We start from the raw sequence: 27,347 nt of genomic DNA on the forward strand, positions 1-27,347 counted from the left end.
TATAAAACGCTTTTTTTTTTTTTTATTACAATGCTCTTAACAAATGGTTCAAACACATATTCCCATAAAAAACGGCTAAATATACCCATAAACTAAATTACAAATGCATTAAAAAAAACATTAGCTCAAACAAATACTGAGCTTAAGTTGGTTTTAACATGGAGCAGCTGGATTCAGCCATGTGAAATGAGGCAGTGTATCCACTCAAATCAATAAAAGTGAATGCAAACACTTTCAAAATAAACCATTACAATGCCACAATAATTAAACGAATACTCGAAGCAGCAAAATTTAATTCGAATCTTTTTTTTTCTAATTGAATACTCGAGTTACTCGAATAATCCTTGCAGCACTAATCTCAACTCTCCAAGAATGCAAAAAAAAATAAACATTTGTCTTAATACCACTTAAAATTGCCTGCCTGTCTAAAAAAATTAAGTATGATAAAAAACTTCTTGGTCAAGGAGTAACAAAAATAAATAGAAATGGAGCCTTCCTTCAGGTAAAACACTACTGTTTTTGTCCACAAGCACAGCCAAACTCGACAAAAAATGAAAGCTCCTTTGGGCTGCTTTAAGACCACATAAATAAAATAAATTGGAAACTGGGGAGAAGGGGATAAACCTTGGTTCACTACTTTTCTTACAGTTTAATTAACGTTACTGTAGAAAACATCCAGGAGGATATTTCTCTCAAAGCAGCTTCCTCCTCGAGTTCAAGAAATTCACACGGATTAATGTTATGCTAACTCTGATGTACTGTAAATCACTCAATAATGGTAGGGTCAATTCTAGCCTTACAACATATGGAAACTAGACAATCTAAATTACCTATATAACTGAACTCATTATATAATGAAATTAAGGTTGCTTAAAAGTTGGTGGGGAAAATTTGAGCGTCCTGAAAAGTTGAAAGTGTGATGTCCCTACTAGAGCTGGGAATCTTTGGGCACCTAACGATTTGATTACGATTACGATTCAGAGGCTCCGATTCGATTATAAAACGATTATTGATGCACCCCCCTCCTTTTTTTTTTTTTTTTTTTAATGTTTTGTACTTTTGTTCCAAGATTATTCAAAAATCCTCTCAGGCTAAACCAAACTACTATTTCAGTATCAAGTTAACATAAAAAAGTAAACAAATATACAAAAATAACAGTAAATAAAAAACTCCAGTCCCCATTCTGTATCAGCAGCTTTAAACTACATTCAATTAATTTAATGTTGTGAATCAACTGTTACAGTTGTTAAAATTGCTCCCGTTATTCCATAATTTCCCTTCTGTCTATTTTTGTCAAAGTTTTAAAACTATTTCATCATTTAAAGATAGATTCAAAACAAGTTTCTACCGATTTAGGAGTGTTTTAGATAAAAAGTTAATTAGGTTCGCTACAACAGAGCCTTCTAGAGAGGTGTACTGGTTTAAGATGGCAGATGTTTACTTACGCCGGAAAGTCCGTCATTTTGCATCTCTGTTCAATAATACATGTTCTGGTTCATCTAGTTCTACATTTATATGATATCTACTGTAGCCGTATGTTTGTAGCAACTAGCAACTGGGCGTTGTTTGTAGCGGCTGTCAGCCGAAGTCAGGTATGATTGTTTTTTTATCTAGCGGCATGAGTTGAACATGATATTTACTCTCGGTCTGTTCCTCATTGCGTCCCAAAGACCGCGCTGACTGTGTTTTGCTTCCGCTTTACCTGATATAATTCAATAATCGGAATTTGAATATTTGTGAATCGTTCTCGAATCTTCCACGGCCGAATCGCGAATAATGTAAGAATCGGAAATTTCGCACGCCTCTAGTCCCTACCGTCCCTATGCAAACCTGCGCCCTTGCGGAACAGCATTCTGGCCCTGAAGCTTATACCGGAACTGCGTTCCTGACCGTTCTGGCCCACTTTCACCCCTGGTTAAAGGTCTTACGTGTCAACATTTGAATAACTGCCCACTGCAGTGACTACCTGAAAGGGTTAAATTCACATTTTGTTCCACTGCTCGTCGCCGATGTTCGGTTATGAAGCCATTAAAGTCTTTTTATTTTCCTGGAAGCTAATTGGCAAAGCGCAAGAACAGCTCTTCGCAACCTTTATTCCAGTTGGCAATATCGCTCCTTGATGCGTCATCGATCAAACACAACGACTGCCCCCTTCTCTGTTTACTTCCAATGTGCTTTCGGTATCTGGCAGCCCTCGTCGACTTCCTGTGCTCATGAGCCGAGCACGCTCGGGCCACCTCCGTAGCACGCGGTGTTCACGCGTCGACGCCGCCCGCCGATTGGTCGAGCCGGACGAAAACACGCCATTTCAACCAATCGCGGCGCTGTGCACGCGTGTTCACGCTGGCTCCGCATGGACAGCGGAGGCGAGTGCTAACAAACCTGCAAGCCTTGTTTACACGGGCTGTTAAAAGACGAAGCTACCGCTACGCCGAGGAACTCTTCACCGAGCGCCGCTCTTATCTCACTTTCTCGTCAGCAGTCCTAACAAACTCAACATGGTGGCTATGCTGAAGCGAGTGAAATTGTTCCAAATTGTTTTGTCCGACACAAAGACTTTCTATTGCGGCGGGGACACGCTTTCCGGCCGAGTAGAAGTGGAAGTGAACGAAGTGACGCGGGTGTCCGCAGTCAGGCTACTCGGTTTGGGATGCGCCAAAGTGGAATACGCCAAAGGGAAGCAACGCTGTCGACAGGAGGCCGAATATCTCCGACACGAAGCCGTTTTATCTCTTCAAGATCAACCAACAGGTACGGAAAAGCATTTTAATCTTGAATTGACCGTCGCGTGTTCGTTAAAAGTCAAGAAAACAAAGACAACTTGAACCTTATTTTGTTTTAAAGTGCTGCTTTTCGATAACTAATGTTGTATTTTCTTGTTTTCAGACTCTGACGGCTCGGTTGTTTTGAGACCAGGCAACAAATACGAGTACAAGTTTAGTTTCGAACTCCCCCAACACGGGTCAGTCTTCTTTTTTTACAATGTCATTTATTTATTTTTTTGTCGTTTACGCTAACGTATTTCACCGGTGTTATCTAAAAGAAAATCATTCAAATTCATGAGCTCATACATTATTCACGTATTTGACGGTTCAGTACGAAATCTGACCCTGCTCTGTTGTGGTCATAAAATGCAACAGCGGGGTAACTGAGGGTCTTAAAAAGTAGTTGTAAATCCAATTATTTCAGGCCTTAAAATGTCTAAAATTCTCCGACAATCTCATAAAAGGTCTTAAATACAATTGAAAGTTCTTAAAAATCTATTGAAGTGACTTTACTACTACTAATAGTGGTACTTAGAGCTTATTTGTATCAACAGTGTGAAAGAGCTGGGAATAAATTCATATACTTTGCAAGCGATTCCGGGCCTCTTATATTCCTTCAGATCTTTTGTACGTTTTTTTCCGGTATGAATTTGAAATGAGACTTGAATTTTATTCATCATGGTCTTAAAAAAAAAAAAGTCTTTAAAACCCTTAAATACCTGCAACATGAAGCAATTATCAGAGAATCCCGAAATTTGAATAAGAAGGTCCTAATGAAACCGTTTTTTTCAAATTTGTAAAAAGAAAAGTCAAAACGAATATGTGTAATAAGCGCTCTAATATCAATAACCTTTGCTAAATCCTGTTTTTTTTCTCATGGATCCTGCAGATGCAGGTGTTGACTTGCATCCATCTTTTTTTTTTCCAAAAAGAAATGTCAAAATTCTGAATTGGTCACAAAATCATGAAATTTTAGGTGTATCAAATGTGATACATTTGGCAATAAAGGGTTAAATACAATCAAAAGTTCTTAAAAATCGATTGAAGTTACTTTACTACTACCTTACGCGGAGTTTCGGGGAGTGTCATTGCATGTAATTTCCCAGACAGCAGACAAACATTGAATAAACATTAATTTTCACTCAGAATCATTAGTATGGTTGACATCGAAATTTTCGACGTCAAGTGACGTTGAAACAACGTTATTCTATGGTATGTCAGGCGATGGTTGGGTTAACCTTGTTTTATAGTTGATGAATTAATGTTGACAAATAGTTGATTTATGATTGACCGGGAAATATGATTAAAAAGTCATTGAGTTATGGATTAGCAGGCGTTTTGGTGGAAAACATAACATTGATTCATCGTTGTTTCAATATTATTAATAATGGAAATGACGTTGAGGTTTTGTAAGGATTTCAACGTTGAAACAACATTAATTGAGGGCGCAAAAGTGACGTTGATTCAACGATATACAACATCTTTTCAACGTCTGTCTGCTATCAGGGTGACTTTCCTACATTTGATTTTAAAATTAAGAGTTTTCCGGTAAAATGTTGTTTATAAAAGTTCTAAAGCAAGCAACAAAAATGAATGAAATGAACAAAAAATATATTTAGAATGGGTCAAAATTATTTTTCAAACAGATCATGTGACTAGCACCTTAGACGGTCATTTGCTTTGCCTAGCCAAAACCACCTGAGGACCGAAGAGGCAAGATGCATCGCCGCACACCAAATTGGTGTGCATGGCTGTCACCCCAAGAGGAAGCCTCTTCTGAAGACAGTACACAAGAAAGCCCGTAAACAGTTTGCTGAAGACATGTCAACAAAGCACATGGATTACTGGAACCATGTCCTATGGTCTGATGAGGGCTTTCTTCAGAAGAGGCTTCCTCCTGGGGTGACAGCCATGCACACCAATTTGATGTATGGTCTGAGCACTAACAGGCTGACCCCCCACCTCTTTAATCTCTGCAACAATGCTGACAGCACTCCTGTAATGAGTCATGTCCTGTAATGAGTCACATGACATTTTGGAGGGAAAATGACAAGCAGTACTCAATTTGGACATTTAGGGATGTACATAGTTTCTAAGTGGTGTACTCACTTTTGTGATACACTGTATGTGTGTTACAACTTTACAAATTGTCAAAGGTGAAAGAAGTCAAAAGTTTCAAAAAGCACAATTGCCCTGTAAAGATGAAGAACTTCACATTTTTTGAGGATAGAACTCATCATATTAATAAAGTAAATAATGAAATACTGTGAGGTCCAATAAGGTACTGCCAACTCCGCCTCTGGGAACTCCGGGTATATTGCAATCCGGCTCAAAGGACCATTAAAACGATGTTGATGTTATCTATAGTGGTTGGGAATCACTGTGAGAGCAGAGTGTCATAACATTCGTGTATGTATGTTTATAGGAAGCTGGTGTCGTCTTACAAAGGCAAGTTTGGGTACGTCCACTATTATGTCAAGGCTAAACTGGAAAGACCTCAGCAGCCCACCATGGAATGCAAGAAACATTTTGAAGTGGAAGAACCTCTCGATGTCAACACGCCAGACCTGCTGGTAAATTCAGCCGACAAACTGACCCGGCAGCGTCGCGCCGTTTATTATTATTTGTTTTAACCCTTAACGTGTCTCCGCAGTGTCCCACCGGCGGCATGAAAGAGAAGAAAGTCACCTGCATGTTCATCCCCGACGGCCAGGTGTCGCTCAACGCCAAAATCGACCGACGCGGCTTCTGCGAGGGCGAGGACATTTGCATCAACGCCAAATTCGAGAACACGTGCTCGCGCATCGTGATTCCCAAGGCCGCCATCATCGCCAAGCACACTTACCAGGCCAACGGCCGCACCAAGGTCTTCCGCCAGAAGCTGTCGTCGGTGCGAGGGAACCACATCATCTCGGGAATGTGCGACGCCTGGCAGGGCAAAACCATCCGAGTTCCCAAGATCAAACCGTCGAAACTGGACTGCGACTTGATCCGAATGGAGTACGCCTTAATGGTAAGATAAGATAATTGCTAATTATTCAGCCGTTTTTTTGTTCGCCCCACTTTACCTGACCTTAACTCCATAGAGCATCACTAAGAATAGACAATAAAAATGTCTTTTTGTTTCTTCAAGATTTACGTCCACATCCCCGGAAGCGAAAAGCTGATCCTGGAGCTGCCCTTAGTCATCGGGACGGCCGGTTTGGGCAGCCGGAGCAGCAGCGTCAGCAGCCAGGAAGGCTCGGTCAGCTGGGTGTCGCTCGGGATGCCCGAGCTCCCCAGCTACCGCGACGTCACCCGCGACATCCGAATGGATCAGCCGCTCACGCCGCTCCTGGATTCTTTCGACGGCGACGACAGCCCCATCTTCATGAACCCGCCCGCATTCTGTTTCCCGCCGCCTCCCGTCTACTCAGAGGTAGGCAAATGGTGGTACTTTGTATCCTAAAAAGTTATTGATATGCTCCCGCCAAGAGTCAATAGATCATTTTAAAATGTTTAAAAAGAAAGAACCAACATTTTCGGCTAGAATAGCATATTTTAGCTCATTGGACGTCTAGCGCCGTCTACGGCACTGAAACCAAAGCATTCACAGCCAGTCATAGACTTCGTAATGATATTGACGGGGCGGGGGCTTGATTAATAGGGAGCCTGCATTGTTGGCGAGGCCGTCAAATCAAATCACAAAGAGCGTTTTTTGTTGAAAATTCTTGTGAATAAATGCTTAAATCCCTGAATTCTTAATAGATATGGACGTAAAAGAGTCTCGATTCTTGGTTAAAAGCAAAAAAACCTGCAGTTGGCATTTATTTTACGTAAATATGTCGAAGTACAAATGCTAGTCTGTTAGTCAATGTGGTGGCCGCCTTATGTAAACAAAGCTTTTCCGGTGAAAATTCTTGTGAATAAATGCTTAAATCCCTGAATTCTTAAAATATATGGACGTAAAAGACTATTTATTCATTGTTAAAAGCAAAAAAAAACAAAAAAAACATGCAGTTAGCATTTATTTTACGTAAATATGTCGAAGTACAACGCTAGTCTGTTAGCGAATGTAGCTAGCGGCCGCATGACATAAATAGAGCTTTGTGGTGAAAATTCTTGTGAATAAATGCTTAAATCCCTGAATTCTATAAAAATATGGATGAAAAACAATCTTGATTCTTGGTTAAAAGCAAAAAAAAGTGCAGTTAACGTTTATTTTACATAAATATGTCGAAGTACGATGCTAGTCTGCAGTCAATGCGGCGGCCGCCTTATGTAAACAAAGCTTTTCCGGTGAAAACTTTTGTGAATAAATGCTGAAATCCCCAAATTCTTTATAGATAGGGACGTAAAACAGTCTCAACCCTAAACGGTCCTAAAATAGTCCTAACCCTAAACTGTGCAGTTCGCGTTTATTTTACATAAATGTCGAAGTACAATGCTAGTCTGTTAGTGAATGTAGCTAGCGGCCGCCTGATGTAAACAGAGCTTTTCCGGCGAAAATTCTTGTGAATCAATCCTTAAATCCCCAAATTCTTCATAGATATGGACGTAAAACACTCTCGATACTTGGTTAAAAGCAAAAAAAAATCACAGTTGGCGTTTATTTTATGCAAATTTGTCGACGTACAATGCTAGTCTGTTGGTAAATGTAGCTAAAGGCAGCCTTATGTCTTGTTATGTATAGTATATATTTTATAGTAGGGTATAATTGATATAAATGAGTCAACTCTGAGCTGTTTTTAACTGGTCTTTTCCTTCATTTCCAGACAGAGGAGGAGTTCAACCTGAACGCTCACATGTTGCCAGTGTGCTGAAGTGCGTCGGTGTTTTTGTTCAACGTTGCTCGAGTTCAGACTGTTCAACTGAGGCTGACGGAAAAGAAGGCGCGTCAAGAGACGGCGCGTTGCCTGTCGCGCGAGCTATTCCTCCGGAGCTGGCGAGCGTTCGGCGCGCCAACTCTCCTTGAAAAAGCTGTCCCAATTTTGTTCGTCGGCAGTCACTTTATCGCTCGGTTACGACGGCGGCCCGTTCGATTTCCTCACTGCGCTTTGTCATTCCAGGGTCATCGATGAAAACAAAACCCTTTTATTTACTCTTTAGCGTTTTTGGGGGGGTTTGGGATTACGCTTAATCCTGTCTGGATGCTGATGAAACCTCATTGTCATATCTTATGTTTTCATGAACATATTCAATCCTGATTTTGTTCCGAGAGGTTCTTCAAAGTCGTCGCACTTTTTTTTTCGCTTGACTACTGCCTGAAGCGCTTTTATTTGAATCTGATGTGGAATTTTCAGTAGGTTAAGACGTGTGGAGCCTTACGTTACTTTTTGTAAAACCACATGCACTTTTCTCTAACCTCTCGGTGCCAAACGTGATATTGAAAGGTCACATGCTCTTTTTGTTTTTTATCTACTTGCCATATTTTCCACTTAACATTTTGGTCGGGATAATGGAGAGAAAAACAATTGTACCTGATTTTCTGTTGTCCTAGACAACATTTCACCTTGAGTTTGTGTTGTTGTTGCTGTTTTTCACATCTTGTTGTCTTCAAGACATGAAACCAAGACTGATTTGTTCAAAAGAAGAAAAAGTTTGTTTGGAATGCATCTTTGATACGAGTATTTTTGTATGTTTTGTAATAAAAATGTTGGAAAGTGCATCTGAATTTGACTGATTTATTAGAATACAATAGAAAGCCTTTATTGTCATTGTACAGAGTGCAACGAGATCGTCGTCATGTGCAACCACATAAAACAAGCAAAAGTACAATAAGGCTATTATAAAAACGGGTTACAATGTACTATAGACTCCACCATCAGATAGTGAAGTCTATGAATGTACACAGATTGACAATAAAGTGAATCAGTGACGAGCAGCAAATGGTGATGTAGTATAACTACATTTACAGTAGTCATAAAAAGAGGCAGATGCTTGACCTGATTTATGTACAGTTTGCGCATAGGTATTGATGTATCAGTGCAAAAATGCCATCATGCAACTTGCAAAGATTACTATCATTATTTTTCTCACGAACTTTTCAAATAGAGCACATTACATAGTTAACGTGTTATACCCTATTCAAACCTAAGACCTCAGAAATTTGACATTTTGAATTCTGCGGCTTATAGTCCAGTGCGGCTTATTTGAAGATTTATTTGGGTTAATAGGTAACAATTTATTACAAAGCGCCATCATAACATTGTCATAAGACCGTCATTCATACTTATGACATGACAGTATCATGGGCATAACTGAATGCTTATGTTGTGAAGTGACATCCGGCAAATTATGTCAATAACTCAATTTATGTCCAGCTTGGATCTTTTACATCCATTCAAAAGTGAGATAATTTGCCGTATACCACTAAATGACATCTGTTATAAGTATTCATAAATGCTCATGACAGTGTCATGTCATAATTCTGACAGTCTTATGGCGCCACTGTCTAATAAAGTGTTTCCAAATACCATAACTAGCAATTAATGAAACAACTGGAACAGTAACTGAAGAAATTATTAGCACTGGACATGAATTTTGATTGTTATTTACATCTGTAGCGCTGCAATGCATGCTCGGAGGCATGTTGGACAACAACAGTGTTGACAGCAGGTGGCAGCAGAGGTTGACTGTTTGACAGTGACGGCCAAATTAAGCTTCTTGAAGCAATGAAGCTTTGCAGCCAATTGGTTCAAAGTAATTGGTATGACGCTGATGTCAAATAAAGTATTACTGGTTAATATCCTTTTTGTGTAAATAGCCCATAATACATACATACTATAGGACAGCTGCAGCTTATAGTCCAGTGCGGCTCATCTATGAACAAATGCTGTTTTCCTGCCAAATTTGGTGGGGGGCGGCTTATAGTCAGGTGCGCCTTATAGTGCGGAAATTACGGTACCTATTCCTTCCTTCCTACTGCAACTCCGCCCAATGACGTCCCATTAAAAAAAAAAAAAGCGGTATTAGATAATTTCTCACGGCACACTGGTTGGAAATCACTGCACTAATCAACTGACACATATCAGGTGTGTTTAAATGGAAGTGAGAGGCTAGACTTGTTTTTGGACACAGACAGGGTAGCCACACAGTTTTTTGACCACTTAAACCGTTTGAACACTTTAATACACTTACAAGACTTACAACCACTGACCACTTACAACAACGTATAAGAAATCCCTCACCATTACTTGGATTGTGAGCCTGCTTGGAAATGCCTGGATTGCAAAAAACAACTGGATCATCATCAAAAGGTGCGTCTGAAATGTTATACCCCGATTCGGCCGGCTACTTGGTCATCGAAAGCCAGTACTTGCCTTCTAGTGGAGAAAACTTATTTCTGAGTAGGAAATGAAATGTACAAGTAAAGTTGAGAAAATGGTTTATTTTTAATGGCGCTTTAAAGACGCCAAGTGGTTGAACAGGCTGGTGTGATTGTAGGACTTCCCACTGCAAGCGTGTGGTCATGTGACTGTATTGTCATGTGTAATTGATACTATGGAGTCATGTAATTATTGTTGTTGTCCTATTGGTAAAGGGTGAAGCCCATTGGGATAAAAAATATCACAATTTATGAATAGATTTGCACACCCCCTAATACCTACAGTGGTATGAAAAAGTATCTGAACCTTTTGGAATTTTTCAAATTTCTGCATAAAATCCCCATCAAATGTGATCTGATCTTTGTCAAAATCACACAGATGTAAAAACAGTGTCTGCTTTAATTAAAACCACCTAAACATTGTTGGTTTTCATATTTAAATGAGGATACCATGCAAACAATGACAGAAAGGGGAAAAATAAGTAAGAACCTTCTGCCTAAGGAGACACAGGCCATGTCCACATGTAGCAGTTTTTTTTTTTTTCCCCAAAACGAGGATTCTGCTCTAATACGTCGGGGGAAAATAATTGCGTCCACACATGCACTTTTGTGTAGAAAAAAACAACAACTTCCACAGCCAACCGCTTTCATTCATTTTTAAATACATTCAAAACAATAAAGTAATTGTCCAAAATACCCACTATTCAATAAGAAGCACAGCAAGAGTTTGTAAAAAAAAAAAAAAAAAAAAAAAAAAGGGAAGCAAAAAAAAACCCTATTTAATATACTCCAAATGTAAAAATTGGTCTCATGTGTGAGGTGAGGACAAAATTTGTCGCAGCCAGTGACGTAAATCTTTGGTTATCAGTGTCCACATGACACTGTGTCACCTTCCCCATCGTTTTTAAGAACCCTGGTTTAAATCTGCGTGCGCGTGTGGATGATAGGTCAAACCGTAGAAAAATATCTTATTTTTGCCAAATACCCTGCTACGTGTGGACATGGCCTTAAAGAGCAATTGAAACCAATTTTGACAAAACAATATAAATCAGGTGCGTGCCTAATCAATGACGAGTGGTTTAAAGCTGCCCTACCCACTGTAAAACACACACCTGGTAAGAACCGTCTTAATGAGAAGCATTGCCTGATGTGCATCACGGCTCGGTCAAAAGAGCTGTCTGAAGACCTGCAATCAAGGATTGTTGATTTGTATAAAGCTGGGCAAGGATACAAAACCATCTCTAAAAGTCTGGAAGTTCATCGATCGACAGTCGGAGAAGTTGTCTACAAATGGAGAGAGTTTGGCACGGTTGCCTCTCTCCCAAGGAGTGGCTGTCTACCAAAGATGGCACCAAGAGTTCAGCGCAGAACACTCGGAGAGGTAAAAAGGAACCCTAGCGAGTCTGCTAAAGACTTGCAGAAATCACTGGCGCAGTCCAATATCTCTGTGCACACATCAACTATATGTAAAACTAGGCCAAGAATGGTGTTCATGGGAGGACTCCACGGAGGAAGCAACAGCTGTCTTAAAAAAAAAACAACAACAAAAAAACATTGTTGCTCGTTTAATGTTCACAAAAAGGCACTTGGACACTCCACAGACATTTTGGCAAAATATTTTGTAGAATGATGAAACCTGAGTTGAATTGTTTGAGAGTCACACACAACGTCATGTGTGGAGGAAAAATGGAACAGCTCAACAACATCAACACCTCATCCCCACCGTGAAGCATGGTGGAGGGAGCATCATGATTTGGGGCTGTTTTGCTTCCTCAGGGCCTGGACAACTTACAATCATTAATGGAAGAATGAATTCAAACGTTTTGCAGGAAAACCTGAGGCCGTCTGTCAGACAGTTGAAGCTAAAAAGAGGATGAATGCTTGAACAAGACAGAAGTAAATCAACTTCAGAATGGTTCCAGAAGAACAAAATACATGTTCTGGAGCGGCCAAGTCAAAGTCCAGACTTGAACCCCATTGAGATGCTGTGGCAGGATGTAAAGACAGCGATTTATGCCAGCTATCCCAGGATCGGACTGAATTACAGCAATTTTGTTGGGAAGAATGGGCCGAAATTAGTCCTGATTGATGTGCCAGACTGATCTACAGCTACAGGAAGCGTCTGGTTGAAGTTCTTGCTGTCAAAGAGGGCGCCACAAAATATTAAATGTGACGGTTCACTTACTTATTTTTCCCCCCTTCTGTCATTTTTTTGCATACTATCCTCATTAAAATATGAAAAACTATAAATGTTTGGGTGGTTTTAGTCAAAGCAGACACTGTTTTTTCATCTGTGTGATTTTGACAAAGATCAGTTCACATTTGATGGTGATTTTATGCAGAAATGTGAGAAATTCCAAAAGCTTCAGATACTTTTTCATGCCAATGTTAAAATGAGCTTCCTGAGACAATAGAACACTGCGCTGGATTGCCCAAAAATGTTTAAATGTTTGAATATTACAGAGCATGTTTTGTCACTGAACCTTAATGTGGTCCCTGCTATGAACCGCTGACGTCGCTTTATGTTGCTGTGCGGAAGATAAGACAGCTGTTTATCTACGGTTGTCAAAAGTGCCTCTTGCTCTGCTCGCTTGTGCTGAAACGCTGTAAACTGCCAGAAAGAGAAGTAAACTACTCGGTGGGGGTCGGACGGGTGTACTTACTTTGCCTTTTATAGATAGGCTTTGAAATGTACTGTAACATGAACCGTTCCAATGGTAGGTAGAAGAAAAATTGTTTGGAATGAGCCACCTACATCAATGAAATCCGAGCTTCCACGATAGTCTGGACTCCTGTTCATTTTACTTTGTTTGTGTATGTTACGTCATTGTGTTGTGCACTTTTAAATAGCAGTGCAGCTGTGCTAATGGAAGCCTAAATTTGGGCTTCCAATGCTAGTGTTTCTTGGAAAGCGGACACGTGACTCTCCATTCATCCAACAAGGTCTATCCTCTATCCCACAACCCTTCACCTAATAATTTATTATAAGCCTGTTTTGTGTGTACCGTGGCGTTCACTTGAAAGAAGAACATTATAAATGCCACTTATCTCACTGTTTGTGAGCTGGAATCCAATCCCAAAAAAGCCAAGAGATCATCTTTCCATGTTCTATACCGCCTTTCCTCATTAGGGTCAAGGGTAACTTGAACCTAACCTAGATGAACGAGACCTTGGACCGGTTGCCAGTCAACCACAGGGCACATATAGACCAACAGCATGTGAAAAATTTGGACTTGTTGTGAAGCATTTATTTGGAAACCCGAGTGGGAACACCTGTAAACCTAATAAAGTCAAGTGTTGAAAAGTCCAGCATATTACTGTTTGCTTCTACTTTAAGCATTATAGAAGGTTATAATGACAGGGCATGTTGAAGAACATGAATAACTGGGAACTGCATTTTTTGGAGAAATTACTATAGGGCTTTGCTGTGGGGAGATACAGATCTTAGCTCTGTCCACGTTGATTTGGGGACATTTTGTGGACTATCAGGTCTGTTGATTTGGGGACATTATGGGGACAGGTACTGTTGATAAATGAGTGGAAAATTTGGACTTCCATGGCCGTCAATGGCATGGACTTCCATATGCGTCAATGGACTCGGGGACATTTGGGGGACATGTCCTATTGATATCTGGTCATTTCCTGTTGATTTGGGGACATTTTTTCTTTTTTTTTGCCATTGAAAATGAATGGGAAATTTGGACGTCCATGGCCGTCAGTGGCATGGACTTCCATATGCGTCAATGGAATCGGGGACATGTGGGGACACGTCCTATTAATATCTGGTCATTTCCTGTTTATTTGTGAACATTGTTTTTTTTTTTTTGCCTTTTGAAATTATTGGGAAATTTGGACGTCCATGGCTGTCAATGGCATGGACTTCCATATCCGTCAATGGAATCGGGGAAATATGGGGGACACGTCCTATTGATATCTAGTCATTTCCTGTTGATTTGGGGACATTGTTTTTTCTTGCCGTTGAAAATGACTGCAAAATTTGGACGTCCATGGCTGTCAATGGCATGAACCAAAGTAAATGCCATTGGAAATGAATAAGAAATTTGGACATGCATGGCCGTCAATGGCATCGACTTCCATATGCGTCAGTGGAATCGGGGACATTTGGGGGACATGTCCTATTGATATCTGGTCATTTCCTGTTTATTTGTGAACACTTTTTTTTTTTTTTTTGCCTTTGGAAATGATTGGGAAATTTGGACGTCCATGGCTGTCAATGGCATGGACTTCCATATGCGTCAATGGAATCGGGGAAATATGGGGGACACGTCCTATTGATATCTAGTCATTTCCTGTTTATTTGTGAACACTTTTTTTTTTTTTTTGCCTTTGGAAATGATTGGGAAATTTGGACGTCCATGGCTGTCAATGGCATGGACTTCCATATGCATGAATGGAATCGGGGACATTTGGGACACGTCCTATTGATATCTGGTCATTCCCTGTTTATTTGTGAACATTGTTTTTTTTGCCTTTGGAAATGAATGGGAAATTTGGACATACATAGCGGTCAGTGGCATCGACTTCCATTTGCGTCAATGGAATCGGGGACATTTGGGGGCCGTGTCCTAGTCATATCTGGTCATTTCCTGTTGATTTGGGGACATTTGTGTTTTGCTATTGAAAATGAATGGGAAATTTGGACGTCCATGGCCGTCAATGGAATCGATTTCAATATGCGTCAATGGAATCAGGGACATTTGTGGGGGGGGGGGGGGGGGGGGGGGTCTTAGTCATATCTGCTCATTTCCTGTTGATTTGAGGACATTTGTTTTTTGCCATTGAAAATGAATGGGAAATTTGGACGTCCATAGCCGTCAATGGCATCGACAGTACCCAAGTACATTGGGATCAATAGAACTGACATGCATGGCCGTCAGTGGCATGGGCTTCCATATGCGTGAATGGAATCGGGGACATTTGAGGTACACGCCCTATTGATATATGGTCATTTCCTGTTTATTTGTGAACATTGTTTTTTGCCTTTGAAAATTAATGGGAAATTTGGACGTCCATGGCCATCCTTGGCATTGACTCCCATATGCGTCAAAGGAATCCGAGTACATTGGAAAAAACATCACCAAAGTTTTAAATTTGTACCTTTTTTGAATGACTACTTTTACTTTTATTTTGAAATAAGTCAAATTTTTGGATAGTATAGCCACCTCTGCTGATGTACTGTATATAGCAAAATTTTTACACCATTGTGTAAGTGAGTACTTGTCCAATGTCATGTCAAGTGAGTACTCGATACAACTCATTTCACTAGTGTCGCCGAAAACATGTTTATGTCAAAACTAGCAACATAATACATATGAGGGTTACATGGAGCGTAAATGGCACTTGGGTAAGAGCTGTGTTGCAACTTTTCATAAGCAGAAGTCCTGCTTTGAGAAAATGGAAAGAATGTGCTCATTCTGTGACCTTTGCGTGACTCGAAATAGAGGTTTCATTACCCTTTTTAGTTTTTAAATCAAAGTACTGATTGACAGCAGAGATTTGAAAAGTTACTTTACTACATACTACTTACACCCCCCCACATACATACATACTTACTTCGATACATACATACACCCCCCCACACAACCATCCATACTTACTTACATATATATTTACAGACACATACTAAACAAACAACCCCCCTACACACACACATCCCTCAATCCATACTTACTTAGCTACTTACATACATACATGATGGATGGATGGATGGATGGATGGATGGATGGATTTTTCTACATGCCAGAGTGTCCTTTTGCAACCAAACAAGTATATTTTGTTATTGGTTATTGAATGACAAAAGAAGACTTGCAAAAGAATAAAAAAGAATATTGCATTATTCATCTTGTGCTTGCACAAATAAAAGTGACAAACTACACAGTATCTTGATAACTTGGTCCTTGATGCAGAGCTATGCCTCACTAGACATGTCTAGTAAGTGTAAAGTCATGCTCGTCTGTTTACTACACATACAGTATATAAATAAAATGCTGCCATCTTGTGGTTATTTTGAGCTGTTGCATCCAGTAGTAAATGAACACCCAACTGCACGTTTCCCATAGATGCGACAGTAACAAAAAAACAAAACAGATAGTTTTGAGGTAGATATCCATTACTTTTTTACAGACACCATTTTTTCCCATTGTGACGTTTTTTTTTTTTTTTTTTTTTTTTTAAAAAAGTTTGAAATATGCGAGTGAATAATAAAAAAAAAAATTAAACGAAATATTCGACATCATGATTCTAAGCTACAAATGACAGACATTTCGAATAATAAATATAATTAGTTACCTTCCTTTTATGTACAGGTTGAAACAAAAGCGGTTGCGCGATGTCTGTAAACGGGGCTTTCCAGGGTAAAACGGACAAATTAAAAATAGTTCGGAGGCTTAATGCGCCATGAACCTGCTATGGCAGCATATAGACATATTGTTCTATCAAACACAACAGTTGTTTTGGCATTTACCATTTAAAATACAGCAGTTTCTTTTAAAGAGGAGTGCAAGAGCAGAAACTGTCTTGTCTGTGTTTTCTGCCATATATATTTATAAAAGACAATATAAAGTATTTTTACTGTACTTTATCCACCACTGTTTGCTTGCAGTGAGTGGTTTACGAGCACATTGGCCACTTTCATCATGTTGCTGCCAGTTTGACTCCATGTGGATTACTGTTGCCAAAATGCGTAAGACACAATTTGCGTAAAAAATCAAGAGTTTGAAAAAGTATTCATTTTTCATACCGCTTTTTTGTACTCTTCAAATATGTTTGAATTTGCAAATGTGTTGTTTACAATTGTAGTTTAGAATTCCTGCGCCATTGAACGCTTCACGACAGCACACGGAAGTCTTGCAGGCAACCATGTTTGGACAAGCTAGCTGTCTCGCTAACAAGCTAGTCTGGAACGCTACTGCGTAAACAGTGCGGGAACGAGTTTTAATTTCCGAATGGCTGTATGAACCTGTATGGAACCTTGAACGTAAACAAAACAACAACCGCCACCGGCAGAAGAAGTTGGGACACCGAAGCTGCTGAAGCGGTGGGGCGTTTTTCAGCGGTCGACATGTCCTCCTTCTCCGAGGCTGCTCTCGAGAAGAAATTGTCCGAGCTTAGCAACTCTCAGCAGAGCGTCCAGACGCTGTCGCTATGGCTCATTCATCACAGGAAACACTCCAAGAACATTGTGCACGTTTGGTACAACGAGCTCGTGAAAGGTAAGCAAGCTCCGTGCAGAAAACGTCGGTCTTTGTCAACATGCGTGTTGAGCTCATGGTGGGCAACAAGTCTTATCTTCCTAATAATCATAGCTAACTCCTGACTTTTTTTTCTTTCCTGATGACAAACGTGTAGTGTTGAGATCAGTTTGTTGTTTTATATTTATCATTTCACTTACTCCTATTTGCATGCGTGCGTTTGCAGCTCCGGTATCACGCAAACTGACCTTCCTGTACTTGGCCAATGACGTCATTCAGAACAGCAAGAGGAAAGGACCCGAGTTCACGGAGGATTTCGCACCGGTCATCGTCGATTCATTCAAACATGTTTATAGGTAAATATTTATCTTTTTCATTCACGTGTACGGAGTCATACAACTCCTAACAAAAAGTATGGAATCACCAATCTCGGACGAGCACTCACTCAGACATTTTATTATGTAGAACAAACTCTGATAAAAAGATTGAAATAATGAAGTAGTTCAAAAGTGCAACTCTTTAGCATTCAGAAACACTAAAAGAAATGAATAAAAACATTGTGGTGGTCAGTAAATGTTACTTTTACAGAGCAAGTACGGGAAAATAAATATAGAATCACTCCATTCTGAGGAAAAAAATATGGAATCATGAGAAACAAACAAAGAAATAACAAAACACATCTCTAGTATTTTGTAGCACCACCTCTGGCTTTTATGACAGCTTGCAGTCTCTCAGGCATGGACTTGATGAGTATTCATCAATTTGGTGCCAACTCTCTTTGATTGCAGTTGCCAGATCATCCTTGCAGGTCGGAACCTTGCCGTGGGCCATTTTTTTCCCCAATTTCCACCACCGGTTTTTTAAAAGGGTTGAGATCTGGGCTATTTGCAGGGCATGACATTGACTGGATGAGTCTTTCTCCAAAAGTTTTAGCTCTGTGGAATGATGCATAGTCATCTTGGAAAATGACAAACATATTTTCAATTGAAGGGATAAGAAAGTTGTCTAAAATTTCAATGTAAACTTTGCATTTATTGAAGATTTAACCACAGCCATCTCCCCGGTGCCTTTGCCTAACATGCAGCCCCATATCATCAAGGACTGAGGGGAATTTTGATTTCTTCAGGAAGTTGTCTGTGTAAATCTCACTAGAACAGCACCAGTCAAAAGTTCCAGCATCATCACCTTGTCAAGAGTCAAGAATGTCCATTGGACAAGGTTTCAAGAGTCAAGAATCTGCGTTGGACAAGGTGATGATGCTGGAACTTTTGATTGGTGCTGTTCCAGTGAGATTTACAAAGTTGACTGCCTGAAGAAAACATCAAAATTGTGTGTTTTGATTGTTATTTCTTTGTTTCTCATGATTCCGTATTTTTTTTCCTCAGAATGGAGTGATTCCATACATATTTTCCTGCACTTGCTCTATAAAAGTCACATTTACTGACCACTAGAGGTGTGCGAAATTTCCGATTCTTAGATTATTTGCGATTTGGCCGTGCAAGATTGGAGAATGATTCACAAACATCTAAATTCCGATTATTGAAATATGTCAAGCGGAACTAAAACACAGTCAGCGCGATCTTCAGGACGTAATGAGGAACAGACCGCATTGCGTCCCGAGAGTAAACATCTTGTCAGTACCCGTCAAATGACAATGCTCAATTCACGGCTCTGGCTCAACTCATGCCGCTAGATAAAAAAACAATAATACCTGATTGCTGCCGACAGCCGCTACAAACTACGTCCATATTATGTTACGGTAGGTAATAGATATCATATGTATACAGAACTTGATACAAAATGACAGACTCAATGGCGTTAGCAGCACATTTATTGCAAACTAGATGCAACATTGGTAAACTGCCGCCATCTTAAAACAGGAGACTTCTCTAGAAGGCTCTGTTGTTGCGAATTTAATTAACTTTTTATCTAAAATACTCCTAAATCAGCAAAATCTTAACATGAAACTATCTTTAAAACAGTTTTAAAACTTTCACATGTCTAAAGTAGACAGAAGGGAAATTATGGAATAAAGGGAGCAATTTTAACAACTTTAACGGTTGATTCACAACATTAAATGTCGTTTAAAGCTGCTGATACAGAATGGGGACTTGAATATTTTATTTACCGTTTTGAACTGTTAACTTGATACTGAAATAGTCGTTTATTTAAGCCTGAGTGGCTTTTTGTACAATTTTTGTAACTAATGTACGAAACATTGAAAGCAGCTAATAACTTGGAGGGTTTGTGGGTGTCATCAACAGTGTTGTTAATAACGGCGTTACAATATAACGGCGTTACTAACGGCGTTATTTTTTTTAAGTAATGAGTAATCTAATTAATTACTTTTCTCATCTTGGCAACGCCGTTACCGTTACTGAGGCTGGAAAGGCGTGCGTTACTAAGTTGGTTGAATAAAAAAAGTCTGAGAGAAACTGACTCACGATGCTAGGTGGCTCCAATAATACCTGACTGTAGCCATAGCCGACAAACTACGCCCACATGACACATTAGATATCATAGTATAGAACTAGATGCAAATGACAGACACAGCTGCATTACCAATATGTTTTAAGGACTAAATGCGTTAGTAAACAGCCGCCATCTTAAAGCAGTAGACCTCTCAGGAAGGCCCTGATGTAGAGATCCTTCCTAGCGAACCTAAGTAACTTTTTTTTTTTTTTTTTTAAATCTAAAATGCTCCTAAATCGGCAAAATCTTAACTTAAATCTATCTTTAAATGATGAAACAGTTTTAAAACTTACACATGCTGATTGTTGAAAGTAGACAGAAGGGAACTAATGCAATAACGGGAGCAATTTTAACAACTTTAACGATTGATTCACAACTTTAAATGACTTCCACACATAGCAAAGGTTACTAGCTAGTTATCGCAATACCCTTGTGTCTAGTTAAGTGGAGGCTAAAGAATTGGGCTAGGGCCAATTGTCCCCCAAACCCTTTAAACTTCACATTGTGTGACCTGTTTTTTTTTTTTTTTTTTTTTTTTTTTTTTTTTTTTTTTGAGGGGGAAAAAAAAAAATCACTAGTTACTTTGCTAAGTAACTAATTACTCTTACATTCAGGTAACTGAGTTACTAACGCAATTACTTTTTGGGAGAAGTAATTTGTAACTGTAATTTTTTAAAAGTAAAATTAACAACACTGGTCATCAATAATCGATTTATAATCAAATCGTTGCCTCTGAATCGTAATCGAATCGTTAGGTGCCCAAAGATTCCCCACCTCTACTGACCACCAAAATGTGGTCGTCTGAGACTGGTGATTCCATACTTTTTGCTAGGGGTCGTAGGTAAAAGTCGCGAGTAAAAAGGTGACAAATTCCATAGAGTACCTTGAAGTGTAATCCGTGCGCGTTTGTTATTTCAGATGTGCGTTTTAAAAAATCCACCTGATTGTTGCAATCTGTGCTGTTTGTCAGGGAGTGCGAAGACGGATGTAAAAAGCAACTCGGCCGGGTGCTATCCATCTGGCAGGAGAGAGCGGTCTATGAAAACGAGCTGCTGGAGCAGCTCTCCAGAGTCCTCTGTAAGATACTTTGTAACCCTGCACGTAAATGAATTTCAATAACACTAGTGACGGTCTCTTGAAATGTTGCGCAGACGGCGATAAGAAACCCACCAAGAGGCCCTACGAGTCCATTCAAGTGGTGAACGATAACTTTCCTGGCCAGACTTCTCCATCGGAGCCCCCACAGGTCCTGGCGCAGTAGTAAGACAGGAGATTGAATTGATGCAAATTCTGCTGGATGGATGGATGAACTTTACGAAAAAAAAAGCATCGTAAATCGTCCAATTGTCGTGAAATTGAAGCATTAGCAGAAAAAGCTCAAAATTTGAAATAAGTGATAACTGACAGTTAATGTATTTGAATTCCAAAGATGAATGGATGGGTCCACTGAGAGTGGGTGAGAGGCCAATAGTGAGCATTTAATACAATGCGTTCGAATTGAAGGAATCGTAGTGTGTTCCTGTTTTCCCAGCAGACGTCGGATCTGATCCGAGCGCTACAGGAGCTTGAAAACGCCACGTCAGGAGACTCGCAGCTGCGTCAGCGTATCTCCTTGCTACCCGCGGAGGTGCAGGATATGTCGCTGGTGCACAGGATCACAGGTATTAATTTCATATGTGTGTGTTTTTTTAATGTCTGCTAAGCACAAAATTATGTCCACTACTCAATCTAACAAAAATAAACAATTGGCTCCCATCGCTGATATACGTGTTTGGTACAATGCCTGCATCATAGACTTCATTATGTATTGACGGGACATGGGGCCCGGGGCCGATAAATAGGGGGCCATGAAAGCTGACCGAGTGGAATCACAGAGAGCTTTTTTTTTTTTTTGAAAATTCTTGTGAATAAATGTTTAAACCCCCATTTTTTTTATAGATATGGATGTAAAACCATCTCAATTCTTAGTTAAAAGCAAACAAAAAACAAAAAACGTGCAGTTAGCGTTTATTTTATGTAAATATGTTGAAATACAATGCTAGTTAGTCAATGTAGCTAGGCCGCCTGATATAAACAGAGTTTTTCCGGTGAAAATTCTTGTGAATAAATGCTTAAACCCCCCAAAACCGTCTCGATTGTTGGTTTGAAAAAAACAAAACAAAAAAAACGCGCAGTTAGCAGTTATTTTATGTAAATATGTCGAAGTACAATGCTAGTTTGTTACTCAAAGAGGCGGCCACCATATGTAAACAGCTCTTCCAGTGAAAATTGTGAGTAAATGCTTAAATCCCTTATTTTTTTTATAGATATGGATGTAAAACAGTCTCGATTTTTAGTTAAAATAGATAAATAGCTATTTGTACACCACATAGCACAGCAGTTTTGAACCATTTTAGTGATGTTTTGGTCAAACAAACCCGAACACTACTCTCTCGTCGATAAAAAACAATGGCACCTGGCTCCGCCTCGACTGGCAATCACTTGTTGTGACATCGCCGCCCCATTCGGCTGTTTACGGAACACTTTCGGAAATGTTCGTCATTTTCGATTTATTTTCGATAATTCCTCATTAATGTGAATGATTTTTTTTTTGTTAACTTTATCAATATTTGTTATCTTGGCACATAACGGTTCTATTGATGTCTCACACCCCCTTTGCCGTTACATACCCTCTAAGGCAAAACACTACTGCGTTTGTCCACCGGCGTCTCTTAAACTGACCAAAACTGAAAAGTTACCAAGTGTAATTTCTGGACTATAAGGTGCACCTGACTATAATAAGACCGTCATGAGACCAAATGAACCACCATTAAGCTTTGAACCAATTGGCTGCAAAGCCTTATTGTCACTAAAAGTTTCATTTGGCCATCACTGCTTCCTTGGGGTAGACAGTCAACCTCTGCTGCCACCTGCTCTCAACACTGTTGTCATTCAACATTCCTCCTAGCATGCATGGCGGCGCTACAGATGTAAATAACAGTCATGTTCTGTGCTAATTATTTCTTCAGTTACTGTTCCAGTTGTTTCATTAATTGCTAGTTATGGTATTTGGTAACATTTTCTTGGATAGTGGTGCCATAATACTGTCATAAGACAGTCATAATTATTACATGACACTGTCATAAGCATTAATGAATGCTTATAATAGATGTCTGTTAGTGTCATCCAGCAAATTATCTCACTTTTGAATGGACGTAAAAGATCTGAGCTGGACATAAATGGATTTAGTGACATAATATGCCGCATGACACATATTGACATCTGTTATAAGCATTCAGTAATGCCCATGATAGTGTCATGTCATAATTATGATGTTCTTATAACAGTCTTATGATGCTGCTGTTAAATAAAGTGATAAATCAACAAATAGGACACACTGGACTATAAGCCGCAGGATTCAAAATGAGGGGAAAAAAGTAGCGGTTTATAATCCGAAAATTAGGGTACTTTTACAGTATTGTATAGTATTTTTGCCTCTTATGACCTGAATTTTCTTTACAAGAAGCAATATTTGTCCTTTTAAAGGTGTCATAACCTGAAAATAACAATTTTAGAGACATTCGTAAGTAGAGGTACAACTGTATATATTTTACCTGCCATTTAAAATGGATAATTTGTATTAAAAAAAAAAAAAAGAGGTCATTTTTATTCTGCTTTTCGATAGATTAGGTAAGTGTAGTTTTATTTGCAAATTTCTATTCAAATCCTTCATGTACACGCGTATCCGTTTCAGATAAGGAGGCGGGTGCGCGCTTTTCACGCCAGGTGGACGACGCCTGCATGCTGCTGGCCGACTACAGCGGTCGCCTGGCGGCAGAAATTGACGATCGGCGGCAGCTGACGCGCACGCTGACCAGCTTTCTCCAAAGCCAACGTGATGGTCTTGTGCACAATGAGCACAAACTTGAAGTGCGGATACACATCTTTTGATATATGCATTTTTTTTGTACATGTTGAGGTGTATTCATTTGATGGCGAAGTCACCTCCCAAAAATACTTCGAAAAGGTTATAAATCATTTGTAAAGTTATTTGCAAAAAACCACATTGAGTTGCATGTCAAATCAAATATTTTTCAAAATCTACCTGCAACCAGAGGTGGGTACAGTAACACAAGTAAAAGTGAAAGAGTTAACCAAAACAATGTACTTAAGTACAAGTAAAAAAGTATTTGGTGAAAATCCTCAAGTAATAAGTGTCATTGTGAGTAACTGCTAAAGGTGTTTGATTTTTATTTTTTAATTTTCAAGGTATATTGTAGTTATATATACTCCTTATATTATTATACTGTACTATAACATATTACGTAACCACATTAAGCCCAAAAAAATACAACAAGGAAAAAAAATTACAGAAATGAAGCATCGCTTGTCCAAAGAGCATGAGTGCCCACTAGAGGAGAAAACATAGTTCCTCTTATGAAACTAAAAGGATCATACACTCCTGGCCAAAAGTGTTGGCACCCCTGCAATTCTGTCATATAATGCTCAATTTCTTCCAGAAAATGATTGCAACTACAAATGCTTTGGTAGTAATATCTTCGTTTATGTTGCTTGCTATTAAAAAAAACAAAAGCGAAAAAAATTATCATCTTACACTCTAAAAATAGGCCGGGAAAAAGGATTGGCACCCTTTGAAAAATCATGTGATGCTTCTCTAATTTCTGTAATTAACAGCACCTGTGGCACGTAACAGGTGGTGGAAATAACTAAATCACACTTGCAGCCAGTTAAAATGGATTCAAGTTGACTCAACCTCTGTCCCGTGTCCTTGTGTGTACCACATTGAGTATTGAGAAAAGAAGACCAAAGAACTGTGAACAACCGCTTCCCTTGTTTGGATGTTAGTCGAGGTTCTTTATCCACCATCCGCACAATCTTTCGTTGAAGTCTCTCGTCAATTTTTCTTTTCCGTCCACTTCTACGGAGGTTAGACACAGTGCCGTGGGCTATACACTTATTGATGAGACTGCGCACGGTAGACCCAGGAACATTCAGGTCTTTGGAGATGGACTTGTCGCCTTGAGGTTGCCCATGCTTTCTCACAATTTTGCTTCTCAAGTCCTCAGACAGTTCTTAGGTCTTCTTTCTTTTCTCCATGCTCAATGTGGTACACATAAGGACACAGGACAGAGGTTGAGTCAACTTTAATCCATTTTAACTGGCCGCAAGTGTGATTGAGTTATTGCCACCAATTGTTAAGTGCCACAGGTAAGCACAGGTGCTTTAAATTACACGAATTAGAGAAGCATCACTTGATTTTTTAAAGGGCGCCAATACTTCTGTTCGGCCCATTTTTGGAGTTTTGTGTAAAATGATAATGATTTTTTTTTTTTTTTCATTGCGAGCAAAATAGATGAAGATATAACTACCAAAGCATTTGTAATTGCAATCATTTTCTGGGAGAAATTGAGCGTTCTCTGACAGAATTGCAGGGGTGCCAATACTTTTGGCCAGCAATGTAATAAGGCTTATTCTCGTGAGTAAATTTGTGTGGGTTTTTTTCTTGCTGTTTCCAGGAATACAAACGCAAACTGGCCCGAGTCAGCCAGGTCCGGAAAGAGCTGAGATCCCGCTTGAATAATCTTCCGAGTGGACTTCGCAACTCCTCCACCTGACATTAGATCTGAAATCTCCTGCTTTTGTTTTAGCTTTGTTATTTTTTAAGTAGACAGCACTGTGTTTTTCCTAACCCCTTCCCCATTGTTTGGCTGCTTTAATTGAAATTATTTTAAAGTTTTTTTTTTTTTTTCTTTTATTCATAATATGTGACTGTGCTTCTGTATTCACGGTTACAAGTCATTCAAGCTGAAATTGCAAAAGTGTGAGTATGGGGTTCGTGTACATAACACGCAGCTGCATGTAAATATCTTATATTTGAAATCATGTTCTTGTGAAAAAATTAATTGTTCGGTTTTTTTTGTACATACCTGCCGGTGTCCAAATAAATGACATGGTTATACTGTACATCGTTTTTTTCAGCATTTTTTTATATATCATTTTATATTCTGGTTTAAAATGTCTCATTTTTTGGCCTAATGAAAACATTTGAGAAAATTGGAACGGAATGGAATGGTGGTATGATTTTCCCCAGCAACTCTAACGTTCCAAATAAACTGAACAGAAGAGGCGTTTAGTAATCAGTAATACTTCAACAAGGTGGAGATTATAATAATATCTTTAATTTCCGTACAATTTAAGATCCTAAATGCAATTTATCCCACTAACGACTTTTTGAGACTTGAATTTTCAGACAAATCGTTGTGTGTTTTGTAAAAATTACGTTGAGGATATCGATCATTTGTTTTTTCATTGTGACCTACTGCAATTGTCTGGAAGGATATGCGGAGCTGGCTTCAGTCCAAACAAATTGATCTTTCAACGTGGACAGTAGAGTCTATTAAGTTTGGAGTGTCTGGCAAAAATAAGGATTTGGTTTATGATGGTAATGTGTACTACTTGGTAAATTCTTCATTTACAAATGCAGGTACTTTAAAACAAGACCTTGTTTTAAACCTTGGATGAATGAGTTTCATATATGGTTTCGATCTCTGAAATTGATCAAGCAGCAAAAAGCTCTCAATTTGGTATTATTGTTTGAGAAACTTAATTCTTTGTAATGCCCCGTGATTGAGTGTGTGTGTGGGTGTGTGTATGTTGTGTGGTGTCTTGTGTGTATGACTACAAACATGGCAAACAAGTAGAAATTTGTATATTATGATGGAGAGTGTCATTTGTGGTTTTCTCGTTAGAATGTTGAAAATGTGTGAGCCCGGTTTTTGTTTGTAAATTTGTCTAAATGTGTTTTTTAAAAAAATCAATCAAAGCAAACGTTCCGGCGGATGTGACGTAATATCGAAGGCAGTGCCGGCAGCGTAAATAACTGACAGCCATCTTGTGTCAGAGGAATCGGACCTAAAAGCGATTTTCACCACTAAAATAATCTTGACTCGCTGAGTCCTTGACGGATTTACAAGGATTTTGGTTAATAACGTATCGTATTAAGCTGGCTATGATTCAGGCTGGAGGTAGAATAGTTTACCCAAAAAAAACATACTCCTTATTTTCAAGCACTAAGTAAGTTTACTGCGTACTTGGAAAAATGTCATTGAAAATTGAGCAATATACAGCTATTTCAAAATGCACTCAAGATTGACAGTTATTTTTATCGAATGGCTCCGACGCAAAATGGCCGACGAATGACGACCCAATCCCCATTGGCTTACAGGGCGCATCAAACATCTAGCCATATTCGTATATAACATCTATAATCCTGTTTAGGTTCTGTCCAAAGAGCACATTGCTTTCTGGAAAGTTTAAATATTCACTGAATTTTTACCTTTCTAATTCGTTAGGATTCTATTACTGTGTAGTTAACGGAGCTGTGATATTACGTTGTACGTTACAGCTCTACTGCTAGCTAGCTAAATGTAAACTGTGCGTTTGTATGTTAGCTTAGCCAGTTTAAACGCTCTTATTTCTATTTTAAATTGAACAACCCAAGACGAGATCATCTAAATAAAATGGACGATTTGACAACTCCGTACGACGATGACTCGGCGATAGAGTTCATTGATTGTTCGGTAAGCAATTAAG

The 27,347-nt window shown here is 39.2% G+C and overlaps 3 protein-coding genes across 7 annotated transcripts in view; all 3 read left to right on the forward strand.

Annotated features, from left to right (window-relative positions):
* The first annotated feature begins 2,387 nt into the window (after positions 1-2,387).
* On the forward strand, positions 2,388-8,410 carry txnipa (thioredoxin interacting protein a). Its single transcript, XM_057828745.1, has 6 exons — positions 2,388-2,751; positions 2,887-2,962; positions 5,191-5,338; positions 5,419-5,778; positions 5,899-6,183; positions 7,520-8,410. The coding sequence occupies exons 1-6, from the start codon at positions 2,499-2,501 to the stop codon at positions 7,565-7,567; spliced, it is 1,170 nt and encodes a 389-aa protein (XP_057684728.1). The 5' UTR covers positions 2,388-2,498; the 3' UTR covers positions 7,568-8,410.
* A 1,337-nt stretch (positions 8,411-9,747) lies between these two features.
* si:ch211-13c6.2 (uncharacterized protein LOC100000125 homolog) overlaps positions 9,748-27,347 on the forward strand; it is a 35,232-nt gene continuing 17,632 nt past the window's right edge. Inside the window, exon 1 of one of the 4 annotated variants that reach the window (XM_057828209.1) lies at positions 9,748-10,003. In XM_057828209.1, the coding sequence (XP_057684192.1) occupies positions 9,964-10,003 (40 nt within the window). In that variant the 5' untranslated portion in view covers positions 9,748-9,963. Of the gene's footprint in view, positions 10,004-26,829; positions 27,335-27,347 lie in introns of those variants that run through there. The other 3 variants (XM_057828207.1, XM_057828208.1, XM_057828210.1) reach the window with 3 other exon arrangements.
* Positions 16,825-25,718, forward strand: LOC130910704 (regulation of nuclear pre-mRNA domain-containing protein 1A-like). Of its 2 annotated transcripts, none has more exons than XM_057828211.1 (7): positions 16,825-17,303; positions 17,509-17,638; positions 20,725-20,831; positions 20,906-21,014; positions 21,267-21,415; positions 23,488-23,663; positions 25,271-25,718. In XM_057828211.1, the coding sequence occupies exons 1-7, from the start codon at positions 17,045-17,047 to the stop codon at positions 25,367-25,369; spliced, it is 1,029 nt and encodes a 342-aa protein (XP_057684194.1). In that variant the 5' UTR covers positions 16,825-17,044; the 3' UTR covers positions 25,370-25,718. The 2 variants fall into 2 exon arrangements, with proteins under 2 accessions (XP_057684194.1, XP_057684195.1); XM_057828212.1 differs by having other exon boundaries at positions 16,842-17,303; positions 20,906-21,000; positions 21,289-21,415.

Source organism: Corythoichthys intestinalis, chromosome 22, assembly GCF_030265065.1.
Source record: "Corythoichthys intestinalis isolate RoL2023-P3 chromosome 22, ASM3026506v1, whole genome shotgun sequence".
Classification (NCBI taxonomy): domain Eukaryota; kingdom Metazoa; phylum Chordata; class Actinopteri; order Syngnathiformes; family Syngnathidae; genus Corythoichthys; species Corythoichthys intestinalis.